The sequence below is a fragment of the Somniosus microcephalus genome, chromosome 19 (assembly GCF_052327205.1).
Source record: "Somniosus microcephalus isolate GS21.2 chromosome 19, FLI_Smic_1.0, whole genome shotgun sequence".
NCBI classification, from domain to species: domain Eukaryota; kingdom Metazoa; phylum Chordata; class Chondrichthyes; order Squaliformes; family Somniosidae; genus Somniosus; species Somniosus microcephalus.
In genome coordinates, this window is record NC_141005.1 from 3810449 (window position 1) to 3836873 (window position 26425).

At 45.6% G+C, this 26425-nt stretch overlaps 1 protein-coding gene across 1 annotated transcript in view; it reads right to left on the bottom strand.

Annotated features, from left to right (window-relative positions):
* dnah10 (dynein axonemal heavy chain 10) overlaps nucleotides 1-26425 on the bottom strand; it is a 304418-nt gene that overhangs the window by 139042 nt on the left and 138951 nt on the right. The window contains exons 25-35 of the mRNA XM_086011825.1: nucleotides 22746-22957; nucleotides 22426-22582; nucleotides 21515-21748; nucleotides 19732-19854; nucleotides 15623-15856; nucleotides 10429-10652; nucleotides 8922-9191; nucleotides 7698-7881; nucleotides 7462-7596; nucleotides 6053-6205; nucleotides 5271-5459 (exon numbers count right to left, since the gene is read on the bottom strand). Coding sequence (XP_085867951.1) covers nucleotides 5271-5459; nucleotides 6053-6205; nucleotides 7462-7596; nucleotides 7698-7881; nucleotides 8922-9191; nucleotides 10429-10652; nucleotides 15623-15856; nucleotides 19732-19854; nucleotides 21515-21748; nucleotides 22426-22582; nucleotides 22746-22957 — 2115 coding nt within the window. The remainder of the gene's footprint in view (nucleotides 1-5270; nucleotides 5460-6052; nucleotides 6206-7461; nucleotides 7597-7697; nucleotides 7882-8921; nucleotides 9192-10428; nucleotides 10653-15622; nucleotides 15857-19731; nucleotides 19855-21514; nucleotides 21749-22425; nucleotides 22583-22745; nucleotides 22958-26425) is intronic.

Consider the following 26425-nt stretch of genomic DNA (forward strand, 5'->3'; position numbering starts at 1 on the left):
TTAATAAGATCATGGCTGATCTGATCCTAACCGCCAATCTACTATCACAGAACCATCTCCTGAATCTAACAGAATTAGACACACGAAATAGGAGCAGGATCAGGCTACACGGCCCCTGGGCCCGCTCCGCTACCCACGGGGCCATGACCGATCCGAACCTAGACTCATGTCCAAATTCCTGCCCGCTCCCCGTAACCCTTAATTCCCTTTACTTCTAGGAAACTGTCTATTTCTGTTTTAAATTTATGTAATGATGTAGCTTCTACAGCTTTTTGGGGCAGCATATTCCATGGACCTACCACCCTCTGAGTGAAGTAGTTCCTCCTCATCTCAGTTTTGAAAGAGCAGCCCCTTATTCTAAGACTATGCCCCCTAGTTCTAGTTTCACCCATCATCGGGAACATCCTCCCCGCATCCACCCGATCCAACCCCTTCACAATCTTATATGTTTCAATAAGATCGCCCCTCATTCTTCTGAACTCCAATGAGTAGAGTCCCAATCTACTCAACCTCTCCTCATATGTCCATCCCCTCATCCCTGGGATTAACCGAGTGAACCTTCTTTGTACTGACTCGAGAGCAAGTATGTCTTTTCTTAAGTATGGACACCAAAACTGTATGCAGTATTCCAGGTGCGGTCTCACCAATACCTTGTACAACTGAAGCAATACCTCCCTATTTTTATATTCTATCCCCCTAGCAATGAAAGCCAACATTCCATTGGCCTTCTTAATCACTTGCTGCACCTGCATACTAACCTTTTGAGTTTCGTGCACCAGGACCCCCAGATCCCTTTGTACTTCAGTACTTTCCAGTTTCTTGCCATTAAGATAATAACTTGCTCTACGATTTTTCCTGCCAAAGTGCATAACCTCACACTTTCCAGTATTGTATTCCATCTGCCAAATCTCTGCCCACTTACTTAGCCTGTCTATGTCCCCTTGCAGGTTTTTTATGTCCTCCTCACTCACTACTTTCCCTCCCATCTTAGTATCATCTGCAAACTTTGATATGTTACACTCGGTCCCCTCCTCCAAATTGTTAATATAGATTGTAAAGGGTTGGGGACCCAGCACTGACCCCTGTGGAACACCACTAGTTACTGATTGCCAGTCCGAGAATGAACCATTTATCCCAACTCTCTGCTTTCTGTTAGATAGCTAATCCTCTATCCATGCCAGAATATTACCCCCAATCCCGTGATTTTTTATCTTAAGCAATAATCTTTTGTGTGGCACCTTGTCAAATGCCTTTTGGAAGTCTAAATACACTACGTCCACTGGTTCCCCTTTATCCACCCTATATGTTACTTCCTCAAAGAACTCCAGCAAATTTGTCAAACATGACTTCCCCTTCATAAAACCATGCTGACTTTGTCCTATTAAATTATGATTATCCAAATGTCCTGTTACTGTCTCCTTAATAATGGACTCCAAAATTTTACCTACTACAGATGTTAGGCTAACCGGTCTATAGTTTCCAGCCTTCTGTCTACTGCCCTTTTTAAATAAGGGTGTTACATTAGCAGTTTTCCAGTCTGCCGGGACCTTTGCCGAGTCCAGGGAGTTTTGGAAAATTATTACCAATGCATCCACAATCCCTACTGCCACTTCCCTCAAGACCCTAGGATATAAGCCATCAGGTCCAGGTGATTTATCCGCCTTGAGTCCCATTACTTTACCGAGTACCACTTCCTTAGTGATTTTGATCGTGTTTAGCTCCTCCCCCCCGTAGCCCCCTGTTTGTCCAGTGTTGGGATATTCTTAGTGTCTTCTACTGTAAAGACTGATGTAAAATATTCATTCAGTGTTTTTGCCATCTCCATATTTCCCACCATTAATTTCCCGGTCTCATCCTCTAAGGGACCAACATTTACTTTAGCCACCCTTTTTCTTTTTATATAACTATAAAAACTCTTACTATCTGTTTTTATATTTTTTGCTAATTTACTTTCATAATCTACCTTCCCTTTCTTAATCAATCTTTTTGTTACTTTTTGCTGTCTTTTAAAGTTTTCCCAATCCTCTATCCTCCCACTAGATTTGGCTACCTTATATGCCCTTGTATTTAGTCAAATACTATCCTTAATTTCTTTACTTAGCCACGGATGGCTGTCTTTTCTTTTACACCCTTTTCTTCTCAGTGGAATATTTTTTTTTTGGAAGTTGTAAAATAACTCCTTAAATGTACACCACTGATCATGTATCGTCTTACCCTTTAATCTATTTTCCCAATCCACTCTACTCAATTCCGCTCTCATACCTTCATAGTCCCCTTTATTCAAGCTTAGCACGCTTGTTTGAGAGCCAACCTTCTCACCCTCTAATTGAATATGGAATTCAACCATGTTATGCTCACTCATTCCAAGGGGATCCTTTACTAGGACATTTTTAATTAATCCTGTCTTGTTACACAGGACCAGATCTAAGGTTGCTTGCCTCCTGGTCGGTTCAGTTACATACTGCTCAAGAAACCCATCCCTAATACACTCAATGAACTCATCCTCAAGGCAGCCCTGCCCAATTTGATTTGTCCAATTAATATGATAGTTAAAATCCCCCATAATTATAGATGTTCCCTTATTACAAGCCTCAATCTATTTCCTGATTGATACTCCGTCCAACATAGTTGCAACTGTTCGGAGGCCTACAGACTACGCCCACTAGGGTCAAACCCGAAACGTCAACTCAAATTTCTCTCCACGGATGTTGCCTGACTTGCTGAGTTTTTCCAGCATTTTCTGTTGTTATTACGCCCACTAGTGTTTTTTTCCCCTTATTATTCCTTACCTCCACCCAAACTGTTTCATTTTCCTGATCTTTTGACCCAATATCATTTCTCTGTATTACAGTGATTCCTTCCTTTATTAACATAGCCACCCCACCTCCCCTTCCTTCCTGCCTGTCCTTCCTGATCGTTAAATAACCTGGTATGTTTAATTCCCAGGCATTGTCACCCTGCAGCCATGTTTCTGTAATGGCCACAAGATCATACCCATATGTAGTTATTTGTGCCATTAACTCGTCTATTTTGTTACGAATGCTACGTGCATTCAGATAGAGAACTTTCAAAGATGTTTTGTGACACTTAGTTCCTGCTTTTGCCCTTTTTATTACTTTACCTTTTACTCCATACCTTCTGCCCCTTCCTGACACGCTCTGGTTTTTAATTTCCCCACTGCTACCTAAGTCTATGACCTTCTCTGTTGTCATTTTTATTATTTGCTCTCTAGGAACCTCCCCCCCCACTAGTTAGTTTAAAGCCGTCTCTACAGCCCTAGTTATATGATCTGCCAGGACTCTAGTCCCAGCACTGGCCAAGTGAAGCCCGTCCCAACGGAACAGCTCCCTCCTGCCCCAGTACTGGTGCCAGTGTCCCAGGAAGCAAAACCCATTTCTCCCACACCAGTCTTTGAGCCACGCATTTAACTCTCTAATTTTATTTGTCCTAGCCAAATTCGCTCGTGGCTCAGGTAAGATTATTACCCTTGAGGTTCTGTTTTTTAATTTGACCCCTAGCTGCTCATACTCCTTTAACAGAACCGGCTTCCTAGTCCTATCTACGTCGTTTGTACCAACATGGACCACGACAACTGGATCCACCCCCTCCCACTGCAAGTTTCTTTCCAGCCCAGAGGAGATGTCCTTAACCCTGGCACCGGGTAGGCAACACAGCCTTCGGGACTCTCGCTCTCGGCTGCAGAGAACTCTATCTATCCCCCGAATAATACTATCCCCTACCACTGCAACGTTTCTAGTTACTCCCCCCTCTTGAATGGCCCCCCGTTCCACGGTGCTGTGGCCAGGTTGCTCATCCTCCCTGCAGTCCCTGCTCCCGTCCCCACAGGGAGTAAGAACCTCGAACCTGCTGGACAAGAGCAAGGGCTGCGGCTCCTCCAGCTCTACCTCCTGGATCCCCGTACCTACCTCACTTGTAGTCACACCGTCCTGTCCCTGACCATGGGCTACATCTGAATTCATTAACTTCATAGGTGTGATCACCTCCTGATACACAGAGTCCAGGTACTTCTCCCCCTCCCTGATGTGTCGCAGTGTCTGAAGCTCAGACTCCAGCTCATCAACACGGAGCTGGAGTTCCTGTAGCAGCAGACACTTGTCACAGACGTAATCACCGTGAGCCTCAATGGGGTTCACCGGCTCCCACATCTTGCAACAGTAACACATCACCTGCTCCATTCTATGTAATTAATTATATTTTTTATTGTTAGTTATGGACACCCTCTGCCCAATTATAGATGCTAGTATCCCCTTTAATTAATTGGATTTAATTTAAATCAATCCCTCTAATTACACCAGTTAAATGGTTTACCAACAGTCACTCTGCACCAGAAAGGCCTTATTAACTACAACCCACAGAGTTAAAGTTTGAAAAGAGCACCTAACACCCCACTTACCCTAACTCACACTTACCCAAACTCACAGCACTCTCTGATGACTCGCACTCAGTGCTTGCTCGCACTAGCACTGGTCTTTTTATACTGTTTGTTTGTTTACAGCCAAATGAGTCACCCCTGCTGATTGGTTAGAAAACTGGTTTCCACTGCCTGCTGTGCCAATTTACTCCTACTGCAGTGTAACCTTGTTTTACTCTTCTTAAACCAACAGAATCACAAATATTTAACTTTTCCCCTTTACTTAAACTGCTTAAGTAATCTTATCAAGAACAATTTAAAGAGAAATAACAATTAAAGAACTCACACACTTACCCAAACTCACAGCACTCTCTGCTGACTCGCACTCAGAACATACTGGTCAAGGAAATTCTCCTGAACACATTTCAGAAATTCCTCCTTGTCCTTTCCCCTAGCATTATCCCAATTGATATTTGGGTAATTAAAGCCCCCCAATATCACCACTCTATAGCTCTTGCATGTCTCTGTGATTTCCCTGCAGATTTGCTCCTCTACCTCCCTCTCACTATTTGGAGACCTATAGGATACCCCCAATAGCGTGATCAAACCCTTTTTGCTCCTCAACTCTAACCAAATGGATTCTGTCCTTGTCCCCTCAAGAACATTCTCCTTTTCCAACACTACAATGTCTTCCTTGATCAGCACTGCCACCCCACCTCCTTTTTTTCCTTCCCTATCTTTTCTGAACACCTTGTACCCTTGAATATTAAGTGCCCAGTCCTCACCGTTTTTAAGCCACGTTTCCGCTATTGCCACATCATCATATTTCTGGACAAACTGAACTTCCAGTTAGAAATTCAGTGGGGTGTTTTTGAATGACAATCTGCAGTCCTCCTACCTTCGCCAGAAGAAATCCCTCTGAGAAAAGCATAATTTCACAGATTTGCTGAAGGTCAGGGACAATCACGACCACCGGCCTGAAGAGAGCTTTCACCGATTCCGGCAGCTCCGTACGCCCAGCGTAACCAGGATTCATGGTGATAAAAATACCAATCCGACTATCCAAAGAAATCTCCTGCCCTTCAAACTAGGGAGAATGCAAGAAAAATGGACAAGAGGTCAACACCATAATAAAAAGTACAAGTGCCTACATAACAGATGGTCACATCATTCTTACACAAGTAAAATTAGGTAGTCTCTATGAAGCCAGCACGGGAAGTCATATTGCAAAGTTAGGCTGAGCACACAGACAATTGTTCTGTATCTATGTTGCTTCCATAAATGATCTCATCATGCATTAGACCAGCAAGTGCTCAATATAAAATCTACAGTGAGATTGATTGTACAGCGAGATCGATTGTACAGCGAGATCGATTGTACAGTGACTGATCGTACAGCGAGATTGATTGTACAGCGAGACCGATCGTACAGCGAGATCGATCGTACAGCGAGACCGATTGTACAGCGAGATCGATTGTACAGAGAGACAAATTGTACAGTGAGACAAATTGTACTACTTAGTTCCAGAAACCTGCCGCTTTTACCCTGTAATAGGTCGTTAACAACAGCACGAGCATTGCCTTGTTTGGGTGGGCTGTTACACAGCAGAAGGGAGGGCAGATCCTCCAGAACAAGGCAGAAAAGTTAACATTTGCAGAAAGAGTAAAACATAGCTCTTACCTGGAATTTGGTCAGATGATACATGAGTGCATTGCGGATAGTCTGGATTTGTGAAGACACAACTGAAAGGACTGCAGCATCAATACGATTAAACTCATCAAAGCAGCCCCAGGCACCACACTGAGCCAGCCCCGAGAGGATTTTCCCCATTGCCTACAAGTAAAGATGCATGGATTTTTATTATTCATTGCCAGATTGGGCGACACTGGCAAGACTGGAATATATTGCCCACCCCTAATTGCCCTGAGAAGATGGTGGTGGGCCTTCTTTTGATACAACTGAGGGGCTTGCTAGGCGACTTCAGAGGGTAGCTAAGAGTCAACCACTGGACTGGAGTCACATATAGACCCAGGTAAGGACGATAAGTTTCCCTCCCTTTATATTGCCCATTTATATTTGTTGGAACTAAGTGTAGCAATAGTACAGGCATTAGCTTTGTTAGATAACAGTTTATTAATACAAATACACAGCCGAACACAGGCTCAAGCCTGCAATTCCAAATAGAGATTTTTTTCGCTGGGCACCAAGAACAGCAAAATCAGAAACAAATGCTTTATAAACAGGTGTACGATTTATTAACATATCATGTGAAATCTTCCCCAGTGGCACGTTTCCGATGTTAGATGGCAGCGTTAGTCCGAGATTTCTCAAATGCCTCATGTTTCATTTGAATTTCTCGACTCATTCAAGGAACTCCAGCTTTTGCTGCACCACTTTTAATCTTAGTGAGAAGGTGTCCAGTTTGTGCCTGAGGTTCTCGTTACATTTGAACATTTCCCGTTGTTTGCCCACTGTCTCACTTGACAATTCTCCTCTCCAGTTTACCTGGATTGGTTCCCGTTAAACCTCAAAACGGACCCTTTTCCACTGGAGTACCCTTACCTCAGACTGTTCCCTGACCTTTTCAGTTACTATATTGGACCTAATCAATGATGGCACAGCACTGCACATGTTAGAGCTCCAACACAGAACACAAATTGTGAGCTCACGGCCAATATCATGCACAGGACAACAGCTCCATTTCAACTGTGGCGCTGTGGGGAAGTGTTGAGCTATTTCCCCACAGGGTGGGGAGGGAAAGTCAACGGGTTGGTCACCTTGGGTTGCACTGAGAGCCTTGCCAGTAACAAGCTGCCAGCCGGTGTCTAGCCTGCTCTCTCAGCTAAGGTATGCAGCATGGAGACTCAACAAAGAGAAAGGGGAGAAAATCAAAGAAGTTACTGGACAGGGAAAAAAAAATTGCAGTAAAATTCTTGAGCAATTTGGTAAGATATAAATGAACAGTCACTTTGTGGAGCCACAGGACTTTTTTCTAAGCCCCCGATTAAAACCCATTAGGTACAGCAAATTAAACACTGTCGTTCTTTATCAGATCTGAAATATACTAAAGGACGATTAGAAATCCTTACTTTGAAATCCATGCCTTCCCCACAATTTGTTACAACACAAAGCAATCCAAGTGCCTTGGCCAAATCTTTAGTTGTCTCTGTTTTGCCAGTACCAGCCGGTCCCGCTGGTGCCCCGCCTAGGTACATGGACAATGCCTGAATAAAAACAAGACAAATCGTGCTGTGATCAGCAAGTGGTGCAAAACAATATCTGGTCTTTGATATTTTTATGGCCAAAACATAGTTAGATTTGGTACCTGTGTCAGCGTCAGATATATACGGTCTGTGAGAGGAGTGATCACCAGGCGACCATTCAAACCCATGTATTCATACCCATAGTCAAAGGTGCCCGTGCACTGATGCACCCTCAGATCATCTGGCATCCGCTCCCAGTAGAAGCGAAGCTGACTCTCCCACTCAAACTCTCGGACATCCATTATACTAATTAATAGTAAAAGTGCACATTAACCATTAATGTAAAATTACCATAACCAGCAGTCAAGTGAAAAAAATTAAATCAACAGCTTTAATCACAATTTTGCTATTTTTTTAAAAATTCCAATGTCCTTCTCCTCTCCTGAAGATACTGACTCGTGTTGGGGTCGAGTTCCACGGGCAGTTGAATGGCCTTCATGTTTGAACCTATACAGTGAGCTACTGGGTTAGGGGAGGAGTGGGAGTCTTACAGCTGCTCCTGATCCTATCCTCACTCAACATCTGCATATATTCCAGCAGAGGATCTGCACAGTGATCAGAAGCTGGACCCCTAGTAGCACTGACGGCAATTCCAGCACCCGGCCATTATCCAGCTAAGACCAGTACACTCAGCACCCGCCAGGGATTGTACATGGAACTGTCTTGGTCAATATGGGTCAAACTGGTGCATTTGCCAACCTAACCATTGGAACAGCTCAATTTTGTTAAGTTTAAAAATAAAAAAATTCAGTTTTTCCAGAAAAAATTCTTAATTCTGAAACTTCAAGCAAAGGTTCACCTGCAAATAAATCATAGGAGCAGTATAAGTACAAAATACAAAGCCTAATAATTTATGGGGGAGCCAAATTTCCTGTGAGGAGAGTAGGGGTGGTAAATCAGGCAGCAAACCATTCCACAGGCTTCCTGCCCAAATACGAGTGTGTTATACTCACGGGCAAAAGGGGCAATGGGAACCACGATGATGAGAAACTAGTAACGTTAAACACTGCAGACCCATTCACAATGTCACAGGGAGCCGCAGTGATTTCCCTGAAGTAGGCGTTCCATCGGTGCCGTAACTGGAGCCAGCGCCCAGCTGAAATATCTAAATGTCCCTGACTCCAACAAGTGTGCAAGGATCAAGTTTACGAAAAATGAAAGGGAAGAACCCGCTCTGCCAGCGGAGAGGGCGCAGAGGAAACTCAGCCCTGCAGTCTTCAGTTACACCCATGACACATATAATTATCGCCATTTAAACTAGGCTCAAACACCAGTGACTACTTTACCTGTCTCTGACAAATGTATCCACAATATCTCTGGCATGTACATCAATAATAAGCACCGTGTTATACTTTTTACGGTTATTGTTGCTCAGTGGTTTAGTGATGCGGGTAACTAGGTCATCAATCTGTTGGTGCATCTTCTTAGCATAATTCTTCAAGGCCTGCTTATCTCCTTTTTTAACCCTTTGAAAAACATCTTCGACCTCCCATGTCCACCAGACTTGGGTAGCAGCAAGGACGACCATGCCCTCATAAACCAACATCCAGTCGTTTCTGGAGGATCGAAGGGAAAGTATATTACTCACCGGAAGAGTTGGTCAACCTCGCTGCTTAGGCAGCAATAATTCACTCTGAAAATATTAAAACCAACAATCCAATTGCAGTCCCAAAATAATATTGGGGGAAGAGGAAGAGGTGGAAATGGAAAGAAAAAGATCGGGCAGTTTGTAAAATTAGCTGCCGATTTGCTATCGTCCATTTTGCACTACCGCCCTACAGAAATTTCAACCACACAGGCACAGGCAGTCAGGGGGGAGGGGTGTTTGAAACACAATGCTGCAAGGCATTCAGGCAGCAAGGACTATGAGAAGGTTGGAGTGCAGGAGACAATATTCAGAAATTATCTTATGTCAAGAAAGATGCACACCAATGTGGGAAAGCCCGGCATGTTCTTTACTATGTGAAGATAATGTGTACTGCTTGAATGAAATGGAGTCTGATCATTAACTGCTGTTCCGAATGTTCACCTTACTGCGAAATAAAACAGCTTAGCGATTCATATCGACTCGCATCAGCAAGTGTTTGCTCCATCCACTTTCAGAAATTGAAAAAACCATTCATGAGAAAGGCATGAGTGCCCAGTTCACAGCAAGAGGATATGGTTAGGCCCCGAGTAAGTATCGAGCAGGGGAGCCACCTACTGTAAAAGTATGACATTTACACAAGTGGCATCACTGAACCCAAGAGGTACCGACAGCAGACTCAAATTCGTAGCAAGCATCTGGACTCGTGTTTTAAGATTCTGCGTGGGGCTTCTAATGTTTTGGGGCAACTCAATGAAATCTGGTAATTACTCCAAAAAGATCTGTGGACCCCGAGTTAGGTGTTGAGGCATATTGAGCAGAATAGGGGGAGCTTTACTCTACACTTGGCCTAAATTGCTCCTGGTAGTGCCTGATGTAGACACTGGACACCAAAATTTAGAGGGGTTGCATTGCCGAGCATTAACATTCCTCACCTTGATGAGCAGAGGTAAACAAAATCCCAAACTATAAATTAAAAAAGCAAAGTTAAAGATTGCATGTGTGGAACTCAAGATACCGCAACAATGAGGATTTAGGTGACCAGAAATCTCCACTAACAGCACAGCTCAGAATGTCCACTCGTCCAGTAATGACACTACCAAACCAGAACTAAGTGTCATAGAGTGCAATTTAACCAGGAGCTTTGTGTTTCTATACAGCAAAACAAGTAAACTTACAATAAAAAGCAGCTCTTGTGCAACACTCACCTTGTCATGGTCTCGCAGTATCGAAAGATTGCCTCTTTGGTAATTAGCCGATTTGTTTTTCTCATTTCAGCCAGGACTGCAGTCATCCAATCTTCAACCCGTCCCTCCGCAGGTGTAGCCTGCCTGAATTCCATCACCTCCCCTTCAGCAGATATCATCGCTGCCGCCAAAATTTCATTCTCATTACCCACTTGGAACCTCAACGACGCAATGTTGTCATACATCTGAAACATTAAATAGCGAATCAGCTCACAGAACCTGATTATAAGAAGTTACCACAAAAATCAAAATACTCTCCAATTATTTTACAGGTGATGACTTTTCTCTTTTCTACCAATATTTTTAAGAGGAGGCAGAGATTTAGAGCATAGCAATAAAAGGCTAGAGCTTCCTCCTGGCATCTCTTACCACCCTTAACAGAGGAATTGCCTGTGCCAACTCAGCCTCCTGGCAGCAGCACCACGGCATTCATTTCTTAGGAAATTAAAACCTTCAAAACAGAACTCAAGTGTGATATCACACGTTAACAAGCAGGAAAATCCCCCTGTAATGCACACAATTCTCGATCCCAGAACACAGTGTCCCTGGCGACCATGTGTGCGGGAAATGCATCCAGCTGCAGCTACTTGTAGACCGCATTGCGGCGCTCGAGCTGCGGGTGGATGAATTTTGGAGCATGCGCGATGCTGAGAGGGTCGTGGATAGCACGTTTAGTGAGTTGTTCACGCCTCAGGGTAGGGCTGCACAGGGGGTGACCATCAGGCGGAGCAACAGAGGCAGGCAGGAAGTGCAGGGAACCCCTGCGGACATCCCCCTTTCAAACAGGTATACCAAGTTGGATACTGTTGAGGGGGATGACTCACCAGGGGAAGGCAGCAGCAGCCAGCTTCCTGGCACCAGGGATGCTTCTGCTGCTCAGGAAGGGAGGAAAAAGAGTGGGAGAGCAATAGTGGTAGGGGATTCTATCGTAAGGGGAACAGATAGGCGTTTCTGTGGCCGCAAACGTGACTCCAGGATGGTTTGTTGCCTCCCTGGGGCCAGGGTCATGGATGTCACTGAGCGGCTACAGGGCATTCTTAAGGGGGAGGGTGAGCAGGCAGAGGTCGTGGTCCACATTGGGACCAACGACATAGGTAGGAAGGGGGATGAGGTCCTGCATCAAGAATTTAGGGAGCTAGGTAACAGATTAAAGGGCAGGACCTCAAAGGTTGTAATCTCTGGATTACTCCCAGTGCCACGTGCTAGTGAGTATAGGAATAGGAGGATAGTGCAGATGAATGCGTGGCTAAAGAGTTGGTGTAGGAGGGAGGGTTTTAGTTTCCTGGATCACTGGGCCTGCTTCTGGGAAAGGTGGGACTTGTACAAGTCGGACGGGTTGCACCTGAACCAGAGCGGGACAAATATCCTTGCGGGGAGGTTTGCTAGCACTGTTGGGGGGGGTTTAAACTAACTTGGCAGGGGGATGGGATACAGAGGGGAGCTGAAATAGGGGGTGATGTGCTGCCAATTAGAGAGAAAAAAACAACTCAGCTTGGTAGACAGGGCAAATATATAAGGGCAAGGCTGGATGGCATCTATTTTAATGCAAGGAGTCTTGCAAATAAGGTGGATGAACTGAAGGTGTTGATAAACACATGGGAGTATGATATTGTTGCTATCACGGAGACATGGTTGAGGGAGGGGCAAGACTGGCAGCTCAATATTCCGGGGTACAGAATCTTCAGGCGAGACAGAGGGGGGGGGTATAAGAGGAGGGGGTGTCGCAATATTAATTAAGGAGTCAATTACTGCAGTAAGGAGGGATGATATATTAGCAGGTTCCTCTAATGAGGCCATATGGGTGGAGCTTAAAAACAAAAAGGGGGCAAGCACTTTGCTGGGAGTGTATTATAGGCCTCCAAACAGTCAGGGGGAGATAGAGGAACAGATATGTAGGCAAATCTCAGAGAAATGTGCAAATAATAGGGTAATAATAATGGGGGATTTCAACGTCCCCAATATTAACTGGGATAGTCAAAGTGTGAAAGGCTCAGAGGGTGTAGAATTCTTAAAGTGCATCCAGGAGAGCTTTTTGAGCCAGCATGTAGAAAGTCCTACAAGAGAGGGGGCAGTACTGGACCTAATTCTAGGGAATGTGGCCGGCCAAGTGGAAGAAGTGCTAGTAGGTGAGCACTTTGGTGACAGTGACCATAATATGGTGAGATTTAAGGTGGTCATGGAAAAGGACAGGGATGGGCCGGAAATAAAGGTTCTAAATTGGGGGAAGGCCGATTTTAATAGGATAAGGCAGGATCTGGCCAAAATGGACTGGGATCAGCTACTTGTAGGAAAATCCGCATCGGAGCAATGGGAGGCTTTCAGAAGGGAGATTGAGATCATACAATGGCAACATGTTCCCGTAAAGGTCAAGGGTGGTTCCAAAAACTACAGGGAACCTTGGATGTCAGGGGATATACGAGAATGGATTAGGAAAAAAAGGAGGGCTTTTGGCAGATACAAAAGGCTAAAGACGGAGGAAGCCCTAGAGGAGTACAAAAAGTGCAGGGGAATACTTAAAAAAGAAATTAGGAGATCAAGGAGGGGCCATGAAATAACACTGGCGAGCAAAATAAAGGAAAATCCTAAGATGTTTTATAAGTATATTAAGGGTAAGAGGATAACTAGGGGAAAAAATAGGGCCCATTAGGGACAAAAGTGGCAATCTGTGTGTGGAGCCGGAAGATGTAGGAGGGGTTCTAAATGAATTTTTTGCATCTGTTTTCACTATGGAGGAGGACGATGTAGACATAGAAATAGGGCGGGGGGACTGTGATATGCTCGAACATATTAACATCGAGAGGGAGGAGGTATTGGCGGTTTTAGCAGGCCTAAAAATGGATAAATCCCCAGGCCCGGATGAAATGTATCCCAGGCTGCTGTGTGAGGCAAAGGAAGAGATTGCGGGGGCTCTAACACATATATTCAGGACCTCTCTGGCCACAGGGGATGTGCCAGAGGACTGGAGAACCGCTAATGTAGTACCATTATTCAAGAAGGGAAGTAGGGAAAAACCGGGGAACTACAGGCCAGTGAGCCTAACATCAGTGGTAGGAAAATTATTGGAAAAAATTCTGAGGGACAAAATTAGTCTCCACTTGGAGAGACAAGGATTAATCAGGGATAGTCAACATGGCTTTGTCAAGGGAAGATCATGTCTGACTAATTTGATTGAATTTTTTGAGGGGGTGACTAGGTGTGTGGATGAGGGTAACGCAGTGGATGTGGTATACATGGATTTCAGTAAGGCCTTCGATAAAGTCCCGCACAGGAGACTGGTCAAGAAGGTAAGAGCCCATGGAATCCAGGGTGCCTTGGCACATTGGATACAAAACTGGCTTAGTGGCAGAAGGCAGAGGGTGATGGTCGAAGGTTGTTTTTGTGACTGGAAGCCTGTGGCCAGTGGGGTGCCACAGGGATCGGTGCTGGGTCCCTTGCTGTTTGTGGTCTACATTAATGACTTGGATATGAATGTAAAATGTATGATCAGTAAGTTCGCGGATGATACAAAAATTGGTAGGGTGGTAAATAGCGAGGAGGGTAGCCTCAGTCTGCAGGACGATATAGATGGGTTGGTCAGATGGGCGGAACAGTGGCAAATGGAACTTAACCCGGAAAAGTGCGAGGTGATGCACTTTGGGAGGACTAACAAGGCAAGGGAATACACAATGAATGGTAAGACCCTAGGCAAGACGGAGGTGCAGAGGGATCTGGGTGTGCAAGTACACAGATCCCTGAAGGCGGCGGAACAGGTGGATAAGGTGGTAAAAAAGGCATATGGGATACTTGCCTTCATTAGCCGAGGCATAGAATATAAGAGCAAGGAGGTTATGATGGAGCTGTATAAAACACTGGTTAGGCCACAGCTGGAATACTGTGTGCAGTTCTGGTCGCCACACTATAGGAAGGATGTGATCGCTTTGGAGAGGGTGCAGAGGAGATTCACCAGGATGTTACCAGGGCTGGAGCGCTTCAGCTATGAAGAAAGACTGGGCAGATTGGGTTTGTTTTCCTTGGAGCAGAGGAGGCTGAGGGGGGACATGATTGAGGTGTACAAAATTATGAGGGGCATAGATAGGATGGATACTGAGGAGCTTTTTCCCTTAGTAGAAGGGTCAATAACTAGGGGACATAGATTCAAGGTAAAGGGCGGGAGGTTTAGAGGGGATTTGAGAAAGAACTTTTTCACCCAGAGGGTGGTTGGAGTCTGGAACTCACTGCCTGAAAGGGTTGTGGAGGCTGGAACCCTCACAACATTGAAGAAGCATTTGGATGAGCACTTGAAATGCCATAGCATTCAAGGCTACGGACCAAATGCTGGAATATGGGATTAGATTAGACAGGGCTTGATGGCCGGCACGGACACGATGGGCCTCTATCCGTGCTGTATAACTCTATGACTCTATGACAATTTCCCCCAAATCCAGGTGTGCTGATCCATGGCCATGTCAAAGGCTCCCTTCACGGACAGTGAAGTCTACTGCATGCTGCAGGAGTTACAGGGCAGGAGGGCAGCAATACAGGCATCCCTCAAAGACTAAGAGGAGATAATTAGACAGGTGAACGCTACCTCCATCAACCCAAGAACAAAGTGAAAGGCTCTGCTGGACATCCCACTTCACTCCTTGCTGGCAAGTCAGCAGGTATTACAAGTATTACCAAGTATTTACAGCACAGAAACAGGCCATTCGGCCCGGCTGCTCTGTGCCGGAGTTTATGCTCCACACGAGCCTCCTTCCACCACTCTTCATCTCACCCTATCAAAATATCCTTTTATTCCTTTTTCCCTCATGTATTTATCTAGCTTCCCCTTGAATGCATCTGTGCTATTCAGCTCAACCACTCCCTGTGGTAGCGAGTTCCACATTCTCACCACTCTCTGGGTAAAGAGGTTTCTCCTGAATTCCCGATTGGATTTATTAGTGACTATCTTATATTGACGGCCCCTAGTTCTGGTCTCCCCCACAAGTAGAAACATCTTCTCTACATCTATCCTATCAAATCCTTTCATAATCTTAAAGCCCTCTATCAGGTCACCCCTCAGTCTTCTCTTTTCTAGTATTTATATAGTTATGGGCAAGTCCCTGTCACTAGCTGTCCTGTCTCGGAGATAGATTCTGCTGGCAAGCAGCACACAAGGAGAAAAAGACAAAAATACCTTTATCATGTGTTCCTGGACAGCTTCAGGATCACTGCTCCCCAGAATACTCAGTAATTCATCATCAGAAATGAAGAAAAACCTTGGAAAGGCATTTCGCTTGGAATCCAGATAGTCATTGAGGCTCTTCTGACATTTCTCCAGACCATCGCTCAGGTTCTTGAGGTTTGTGAGACGATTCGAAGCCTGGCAAAATTTGTTTATCCCCGGCTCCTTCACAGTCTCAGACATTATCTAACAGCATGAAAAACAAACATTGGGGGAAAAATAGTACATCTTTCAGAGTAGTAACAAGTTAATAATTTGTACTAAAACAAATCTGAAAACATATGCAAACAGAATTCTATTTTGCTACAACAATGACGTCACTCACTCAGCCCTGGCATTCCTGGGTCTTTAATGCACTGGTGCAGCTTCTGCCCCCCAATGTCCAAGGGTGCTGAATGGCCCTGCCAGAGACTCCAGGGGCAGCTGCTTTACATAACATTGGGCAGGACAAGGTTGTGAGTCCCAAAGGTAGGAGGCCAGACACACTGGAGGAGGGAGGTGGGAAAGGTCACAAGCAGTGGGCATGGTGAAGAAACCAGGGAATATTTTGTAATAAATCACTGGAATTATTAATGCTGTGACTGTTTGGTGTTTGATTATCTTGTAGGACAAGGTGGAGCAGGCACTGTGCTGATGGTGAGGCTCATGATGTGACCATAGACAAGTTGAGGAGGCTAATCTTTGAAGGGCTGAGTCCTCAGAACAATATTGGTCTAAACATCTGCGACGGTGTCCCGAATGAGTTTGGCTCTCGGCTGTTGAGCAGCATTAGCTTTCTGTTCTTCATGGGCCTAGTAGTCTTTTTCATTTTCCTTATCCAAGCTATTCCTGCTTCCCGACTGTTTCTGGTAGGGCATTCCATACCCTAATAACCCTCTGAGTAAAAAAATAATCCTACCTCTCCCTTTGTTCTTTTAGGGATGTCCTCTATAGTTAACAACTCACCCACCAGTGGAAATCATTTTTCCCCATTTACCTAATCAAAACTCCTCACACCTTTGAGCACTAGGTAGAGGAGCCAATCTGCAGGGAAATCGCAGAGATATGCAAGAGCTATAGAGTGGTGATTTGGGGAACTTTAATTACCCAAATATCGATTGGGATAATGCTAGGTTAAAGGGAAAGGAGGGGGAGGAATTTCTGAAATGCATTCAAGAGAATTTCCTTGACCAGTATGTTCTTGACCCAACTAGGAAGGAGGCATTGCTGGATCTGGTGCTGGGGAATGAGGTGGGCCAGGTCGATCAAGTGTCTGTGGGAGAACACTTGGGCATGAGTGATCATCGTATCGTAAGATTTAGATTAGCAATGGAGAGGAGCAAGGAACAATCTGGAGTGGAACTTTTAAATTGGAATAGGGATAACTTCAATGGGATGCAAAAGGATCTAGCCAGGGTAAAATGGAACCAAAGACTGACAGGAAAAACTGTAATGGAACAATGGGTGATCCTTCTGTACTGTTACGACTCTATGACTTGCTCTGATTCTTAGGCAGAAACAAATTTATGCAGCATGCGCATTAAATATATTTTGCTTTCCACCTCATTAGCCATGAGGCATTTTGCAGTCAATCTGGAGACTCAAAGTCAAAATGTAAAAGTTGTGCACCTGTGTATTATTCCCAATAGCCTTAGTGCTGTTGTTTCTTTAAGTAACTTCTTTAATTTGGACAGTTAAAAGCCTCCTTACTATGCCATATAAGGTAGCCATTAATAAATCCAATAGGGAATTCAGGAGAAACTTTTTACCCAGAGAATGTGGAACTGGCTACCACAGGGAGTAGTTGAGGCGAATAGCAGAGATGCATTTCAAGGGAAGCTAGATAATTACATGATGGAGAAAGGAATAGAAGGATATGCTGATAGGGTGGGATAAACCAGGAGGCTCCTGTGGAGCATAAACACTAGCAAAGTGGGTACAGGAACAGAGACCTAGGAGTGTCTGTGCACAAATCTTTGAAGGTGGCAGGACAAGTTGAGAAGGCTGTTAAAAAAGCAAATGGGATCCTGGGCTTTATTAATAGAGGCATAGGGTACAAAAGCAAGGAAGTCATGCTAAACCTTTTTAATGAAGGATGTCAAGGCCTTAGAGATGGTGCAGAAGAGGTTTACTAGAATGGTAAACAGAAAATGCTGGAAATACTCAGCAGGTCAGGCAGCATCTGTGGAGAGAGAACCAGAGTTAACGTTTCAAGTCTGTAACCCTTTGTCAGAACTGGAGATGTAACAGGTTTTAAGCAAGTAGAGAGGCAGGGAAAGGGGGAGGAGGAGGGGAGGAAAGAACAAAAGGGAAGGTCTGTAATTGGGTGGAAGGCAGGAATGATTATGATAAAAAGGATGATGGGGCAAGGCAAAAGAGGGTGGTAATGGGACAAGTAAAGAAACAATAGATGGATCAAGGAGGTGTAAATGGCAACAGCAGAATCATTACCAGCACCTGCTGTCCAAAAAAATGGGACAGAGGTTATGATCTGAAATTGTTGAACTCGATGTCGAGTCCGGAAGGCTGTAAAGTGCCTAATCGAAAGATGAGGTGCTATTCCTCGTGCTTCCGTTGAGTTTCAGTGGAACAGTGTAAGAGGCTGAGGGCAGAGTGGGAGTGGAGCGGATAATTAAAATGGCAAGCAACCGGAAGTTCAGGGTCACGGATTGAGCGGAGGTGTTCAGCAAAGCGATCACCAAATTGGCGTTTGGTCTCCCCAGTGTAGAGGAGACCGCATTGTGAGCAGCGAATACAGTATACTAGATTGCAAGAAGTACAAGTAAATCGCTGTTTCACCTGGAAGGAGTGTTTGGGGCCCTGGATGGTGGGAAGGGAGGAGATGAAAGGGGAGATGTTGCATCTCCTGCGCTTGCAATGGGAAGGTGCTGTGGGAAGGGGAGCGGGTGTTGGGGGTGATGGAAGAGTGGACCAGGGTGTCGTGGAGGGAACGGTCCCTTTGGAATCCAGAAAGGGGAGGGGAAGGTGTGTTCGATGGTGCCATCACGGTGGAAGTGGCGGAAATGGCGGAGGATGATCCATTGAATGTGGAATCTGCTGGGGTGGAAGGTGAGGACAAGGAGAACCCTATCGTGGTTCGAGAAGGATGGGGAAGAGGTGAGAGCAGAAGTGCAGGAAATGGAACAGACACGGTTAAGGGTCATGTCAACCACAGTGGAGGGGAATCCTCGGTTCAGGAAAAAGGAAGATACATTGGAAGCACTTGTGTGGAAGGTGGCATCGTCAGAACAGATGTGGCGGAGATGGAGAAACTGGGAGAGTGGAATAGAGTCCTTACAGGAAGTGGGGTGGGAGGAAGCGTAGTCCAGGTAGCTGTGGGAGTCAGTGGGCTTATAGTAGACATTGGTTGACAGCCTATTGCCAGAAATGAAGATAGAAAAGTTGAGGACGAGAAGGGAAGAGTCGGAGAGGGACCATGTGAAGGTGAGGGAAGGATGGAAATTGGAAGCAAAGCTGATGAAATTTTTACCAGTTCGGGGCGAGAGCAGGAAATGGCACCAATACAATACAATGTACCAGAAAAAGAGGTGAGGGAGGAGACCTGAGTAAGACTGGAACAAAGAATGTTCCACGTATTCCATGAAAAGGCAGGCATAGCTAGGACCCATACAGATTCCCATAGCAACACCTTTGATTTGGAGGAAGTGAATGGAGTCAAAGGAGAAGTTGTTTAATCTGAGAACAAGTTCAGCCAGGTGGTGGTGGATGGGGACTGGTTTGGCCTCTGTTCAAGGAAGAAGCGGAGCGTCCTCAGGCCGTCCTGGTGGGGGATGGAGGTGTAGAGGAATTGGACGTCCAGTGAAAAGGAGATGGTTGGGGCCAGGAAACTGGAAACTGTTAAAGTGACGGAGGGCGTCGGAAGAATCACGGATGTAGCTGGGAAGAGACTCGGCTCACTCAACCTGAGGAGCAGCTTTGGCTGAGAGCTAGTCATCACCCACCAGCGTAGCTGCAGACTGGGCGAGCCAAAAAGAAGCTGGGGAGCAAAACCACAATTTAAAAAAAATCCAAAATCATTTATTTTATTTAATCTTAGTATCCATACGGTTTTAAGTACCTACCTTTTTGAATATTCTATCAATGTTATCGAACTTCTTTGCTTCCTCCGGCAGTTGTGATCGGATATCACCACCAATGAAGATGCTCTCCAGGTACATCCATTTCCTTTGCACCACCAACCAAACCTAGAGAAAACAATGATCAGTCATTGCCTGCTGAAAGGTCCATGCTACAGTTACAGTCCCTGCAAAAATATCACCTCTACACTAATACAACAGCAAAATACTGCAGATGCTGGAAATCTGAAACAGAAACAGAAAATGCTGGAAACACTCAGCAGGTCAGGCAGCATCTGCGGAGAGAGAAACAGAGTTACCGTTTCAGGTCGATGACCCTTCGTCAGAACTGGAAAAGTTAGAGATGTAACAGGTTTTAAGCAAGTACAGAGGCAGGGGTTCTAGGACTAGGTTGGGGATTCTAGGACGAGGGGGCATAGTCTAAAAATTAGAGCCAGACCTTTCAGGAGTGAAATTAGGAAACACTTCTACACACAAAGGGTAGAAGTTTGGAACTCTCTTCCGCAAACGGCAATTGATGCTAAGCCAATTGTTAATTTTAAATCTGAGATTGATAGATCTTTGTTTACCAAAGGTATTAAGGGATACGGGGCAAAGGCGGGCATATGGGGGGAGAAATTCGGTGGTCGAAATCCGGGGGGTGATAACGGGGCGCTAACGACTTACCGCCCGGGCGCGGCGAAATGAACGACTCCCGCTAACTTGGCTGGGAGGTTTGCGGCGGCGATAAAATTTTGTGCCACGATCTCCTGCGCCCAGAAATCCGTGACGTCATTGTCATGTGCATCGCCCCGGACCCGATCTTCGGTTCCGGCCCCTGCAGCATCACCGGCCGAAGACACAGACAGCTGCAGGAGGCGTTGTACGGGAGGCCGGGCGCTTCAGGGGCGGAGGTTGCCGAGGTAAGTAGCAAAATTTCTAAAATCTGTTTTTGCAATTTTTTTCAATTCTCCTGGGCCATGATCGATCAGCCCGGCGCTCTGCTGCAGTGCATGGGGCTGGTCGGGCCGGAACACGGCTGCCGTCGGGGACCAGGTAACTGGTCCCAATGCAGACTCTGCAGCAACGGCCTTTCCCTTTAAGTGAGGGAAGGAGCCTCGGATCACGGCAGCGCTGCACGCGACGTTGTGCAACACTACCGCCCCACCTGCGTCCTTTAGCGCTCCAGGAAGGAAGTAGAGCTCTCCACTTCCTTCCTGGAGTGCTAAGCCCAATTTCGTGAAAACTGGGAATCATTAGCGCCTGTCGCTAAGATTCCCAGCTTTCAAAAGTTACCGCCCCCAAACGAGGCGATAATGAATTTCTCCCCCATGGAGTTCGGTCACAGATCAGCCATGATCTCATTGAATGGCAGAACAGGCTCGAGGGGCTGAATGGCCTCCTCCTGTTCCTATAAACACAACCTTTCAGTCCTGTGCAGCAGAGCTGGAACTACAAGCAAATGCTGAACATCTGAAATAAAAACAGAAAATGCTGGAAATATACAGCAGTCTGACAGATTCTGTATAGATTACTGTTCCAGGTGTGGACGCTATATCAGAGCTGGAAGGGCACGGTTCTAAAATTAATCTAAAAAATTAACAAAAAATATGAACAATCAGTAAATGTAACTGAAGATAAATAGGTGCTCGCATGTTTTCAAAAGTCTGGAGCAATTTGTTTTTTATATTCATCAAATATTTCTGATTTTGGAGACAGTTCCATGTTATAAGGTGGGAGCTAGAACGTTGCACTTGTTGACACCCAGAATCATCTCTAGGTTCCTCACCGTAATCACTTCCCCGATTAGGGACAGATTTCGCTCCCACTCCTGCACTGCACCCAGGAAAGGGCCCACAAATCTGCTTCCAGCCATGCTCTGCAGATTCATGGCATTGTCATCGAGTATCTGAAGTATTTCATCCACCGATCCCAGAATGTAGCCTCGATCCTGAGTTCCTTTGTAGTACTTCTGCACAGTAAATTTCATAGTTTCCCAGGTATCCACAACCTCCTTGACGCCCTGTGTACAAAAGGACAGGTACACCCAGCAATGAGAGACTTGCTGTTAACCATACTTTACTTTTCAAACTGGCTTCTTTCCACACAGTTAGCCAACCATTACTAATTTGACTACGTCAGCAAATTCTATCACTGCACGGACAAATATAAATAGGTACTGGTAAACTCCAGCCAAGTGTGTCTACTATAAATTAACATTTCTTAAAAATGCAGTATTTTTAAACCATTCAGTATAAAATAAACCACTTTTGTACAAAGTGTGGTATAAACAGACCGACTACGTGGGAATTGGAGATTTATTGCAGCATCAACCATGTGTAACTTGAGAACTGAAAACTACTTTGTGGCAAGGCATTGGCAGTTTTTGTGGGGGAAGGATTTCAGTAAACTCAGCAATCCGTAAAATGTATGTGTCAGTAATGGTGAAAATATGCCTCATTAATATTATCATTTTAAGGGTTAACTCCAAATTCCCATGCTCCCAGTAGGCAGCTGTGCTTCGAGCGAGCACGGGCAGGAGAAATTACATTTCAGTGTTGCCGCCCTCTCCCCCTCTCCCCGCTCCCGTCTCCCATCTCCCCGACCCCCCACTCCCCAACCCGCGTTCTCCGAGTACAGCTTGTATGCTGAATGCACAGAAGATCGGAATAACCCAGCAGTTTTGAAAGCACAACTCACCTTCTCAATGCTAAGCTCTTTGATGGCAGCTGTCACAATATCGCCGATAATTTCACTGTGTTTGTGCAGTTGCATAGCAAACATATTCTGCAGTGTAAATGTTTCAGTTCGCATCTCAAACTCCGTTTCTGTTCTTGCCATTAAAGTTCTCCAGTGCCTATAAAATAAATTATACTCGTGAGAGCCTGCACAACTGCTTGGTGGAGTACTCGGGCTGCGGTATTGCACTCGGGCTGCGGTGGAGTACTCGGGCTTACTTGTTTATCACTATTTATATTTTCATCAAAGCATTCTGAAGCGGAAAGGCTAATGAAACTAACCTCTCTCTTAATGCCTCATGTTTCAAGTCCAATAATAAAGGAATGGATTCCTTAAATTCTTTCATCTGAGATTCCAGATAGAAACCAGCTGAGAGGGTGCGGACATCTTTTGGGAGCTTTCTGAAAGTCTTCAAAAACCCATCAATTCCTTCTTGAAGCAGCTGCACATTTAGATCCGCCCATAAAATCTCAGACCATTCCTCTTTGGCAATCTAGAAAAATTGCAACAGGTTATTAGCCCTGCCTTAAAAGGACCTAATTACACAGGAAACCTATCCAGACAAAATCATCATCATCATCGGTACAATGAACAATTTACACTGCTAACTCCAACCCTCTTCATAGAATCATAGAATGACACAGCACAGAAAGAGGCCATTCGGCCCATTATGCCTATGCCGGCTCTTTGAAAGAGCTCTCCAATTAGTCCCACTCCCCTGCCTATTCCCCATAGCCCTTCAAAGTTTTCCCCTTCAAGTATTTATCTACTTGCCTTTTGAAAGTTATTATTGAATCTGCATCCACCGCCCTTTCAGACAGCGCATTCCAGATCACAGCGCATTCCAGGCCTCACCAGCACTTAGAGGTTTCAAGATACGGTTATTTTAGTTTGATTGTTACTATAGTTAAGTCCAAATATGTGCTTAAATATTCTTGTTGTGAAAAAAAAAATCGATAACTGATTTGCAATAATAAATTTGCACTCATATAGAAAATACCAGCAGAGACCAGAGCAGCAAGAGCAGGGGCAACAACAACTTGCATTCATATAGCGCCTTTAACGTAGTAAAATGTCGCAAGACGCTTCACAGGAATATTATCAAACGCTATCACACCGAGCCACCTAAGGAGATATTAGGGCAGGTGACCAAAGCTTGGTCAAAGTGGTAGCTTGTAAGGAGGGTCGTGAGAGAGGCAGAGAGGTTTAGGGAGGAAATTCCAGAGCTCAGGGCCTTGGCAGCTGAAAGCACGGCCGCCAATGGTGGAGCGATGGAAATCGGGGATGCGCAAGAGGCCAGAATTGGTGGAGTGCAGAGATCCTGGAGAGTTGTAGGGCTGCAGGTGGTTACAGAGATAGGGAGGGGCGAGGCCATGGAGGGGTTTGAACACTCGGATAAGAATTTTAAAATTGAGGTGTTGGTGAACCGGGAGCCAATGTCGATCAGAGAGCACAGGGGTGTTGGGTGAACGGGACTGGGTGCGAGTTAGGACACGGGCAGGAGAGTTTCGGATGAGCTGAAGTTTACGGAGGGTGGTAGATGGAAGGCCAGCCAGGAGAGCATTGGAATAGTCGAGTCTGGAGGTAACAAAGGCCTGGATGAGGGTTTCAGCAGCAAATGAGCTGAGGCAAGGGCAGAGACGGGTGATGTTACGGAGGTGGAAGTAGGTGGTCTTGGTGATGGAGACGCTATTTGGGCCGGAAGCTCAGCTCAGGGTCAAATAGGATTGCAAATGGTCTGGTTCAGCCTCAGACAGTACCCAAGGAGAGGGATGTGGTTTGTGGCGGGGACCAAAGACAATGGGCTCGATTTTCCCAATATTTAATTGGAGGAAATTTCTGCTCATCCAATATTGGATGTCAGACGAGCAGTGTGACAAATCAGAGGCAGTGGATGGGTCGAGAGAGGTGGTAGTGAAGTAAATCCTGGGACGTCTGTCATGATATAGAAAGTCATTAGAATGAACACCATAACAAGGTGGGATGGTTAGTGTTGTGTATGTACCTTTAAGAGAGAATTGCTTTTATACTGTAGTACTGGCAGTGACCACACCTGTTATTACCGTTCTCCTGCAGTCCGTGTGTTATTGAAACGCGGACACTACAGTGGCGACGAGCAGGTTAAAACTCACCTGCAGTACTGCATCACCTCACGGGGATCCATCCCTGAAAAGAAGCTTCTTGGAGGTCGAAGCCAGAGCAACGGGCGTCGACCGTGGGCAACCGCCCAGTGATCCATCGGAGTTCAGAGAATCGCAGGGGAAGCTGTGGAGAGCTGGGCTTGGTTCTCCAGTCAAGGTGTCCCAGCAAATCGGGCTGGTAGCAGGTAGTGCGCTGACCCTTCCCGGACTGCGACGGGCTAGAGCTCGATCGAGCGGCTCTGCAAGGGGGCCGAGCAGCGTCGTCGGGAAGAAAAAGAGAGGGTGGAGCGCACAGGGCGCGGCCGGTGCTCAAGAGTCGGGCAGCGTTAAAGAAAATAAAAAAGGGGAAGGAAAAGAGACGCGCAGTGGACAGCGTCAAAGAAGAATAAAACTAAGAAAATTAATTAACAAAAGAGAGATGTGCAGAAAGCCGCCATTACTAGTTAGAACGCTAGGAGCAGCATTGGCAGCAGGGGGAAGAAGGAAAAGCGCGGGAGGCGCCATTTTAAACCACCCAAGATGCCGAAGAGTGGCAGCATCACTGCTTTCGACAACGAAATAGGAGACTGGACCACGTATGTGGAAAGAATTGAAGTGTACTGCAAGGCAAATGAGGTGGCCGATGAAAAGAAGGCGTCGGTATTATTGAATTTGATGGGCGCGAGAATGTACGGCCTATTGCGGAATTTAATTACCCCAGCTAAACCAATGGAGAAAAGCTTTGAAGAGATTGTCAATATCTTACAGGAACATCTAAACCCTACACCGCTGCTGATAGCAGAAAGATTCAAGTTCCATAAAAGAAACCAGCACAAAGACGAGAGTAATGCTGACTATCTTACGGAACTACGCAAGTTATCGAAACACTGCCAGTTCGGAGCAGGACTGGCAGATACCTTAAGGGATAAGTTTGTCTGCGGGCTCCAGAGTGAAGGAACCCAGAAACGACTACTTTCGGAAAAGGACCTTACGCTAGAAAAGGCTTTCAGCGTTGCAGTATCCTACGAAGCAGCAGCACGGGGAGCTGCGGAAATACAACAGAAACCGCAAGAATATAGCACCAATGAAATGTCATATGGAGCGGGAAGTGTTATCGCTGCGGCAAAACAACACACGACCAGAAGGATTGCTGGTTCAAGGACCAAGTGTGCAGACAGTGTGGAAAAGCAGGACACAAAGCAAGAGTCTGCAGGTCGGGGAAGAAAACCAGCAGCAAGAAATCTCCACAGGAGAAGTACAAAAAGGTACATAAGGTGACGGAGAGTAGTTCAGACGAACAGAAAAGTGACACAGACTCCGGAAGCAAGGAGCTGGGTTGTCTGAAACTACATAATGTAATCAAAATGGAGGATCACCAGACTATTTGGGTCACGCTCAAGATAGACGGAGTCCAAGTGAAAATGGAATTGGACACAGGATCAGCCTTAACAGTCATAAACCGAAGGGACTACAAGTGGCTATTCTCACATATACCCTTGAGAGCTACAGAGATTGTCTTGAAGACGTACACGGGGGAAAAAGTCCACCCCAAAGGAAAAATAAGGGTGAACGTGATGTACAACGGCCAGGAAATACCAAAAATGGACCTATATGTATTGCCAGAGGACCACCACTACTAGGACGTGAATGGATCCGGAAGATACAATTAGATTGGCATTCCATACAGGCACTGACGGTAGAGGCCAAAAAGGATGACGACGCCACACCTGGACGACTGTCAAAAATGCTAACTGACGCACAAGAAGTGTTCCAGGAGGGACTCGGAACACTAAAAGGCATAACAGCAACGATTAAAATAGAGGAAAATGCAAGCCCAAAGT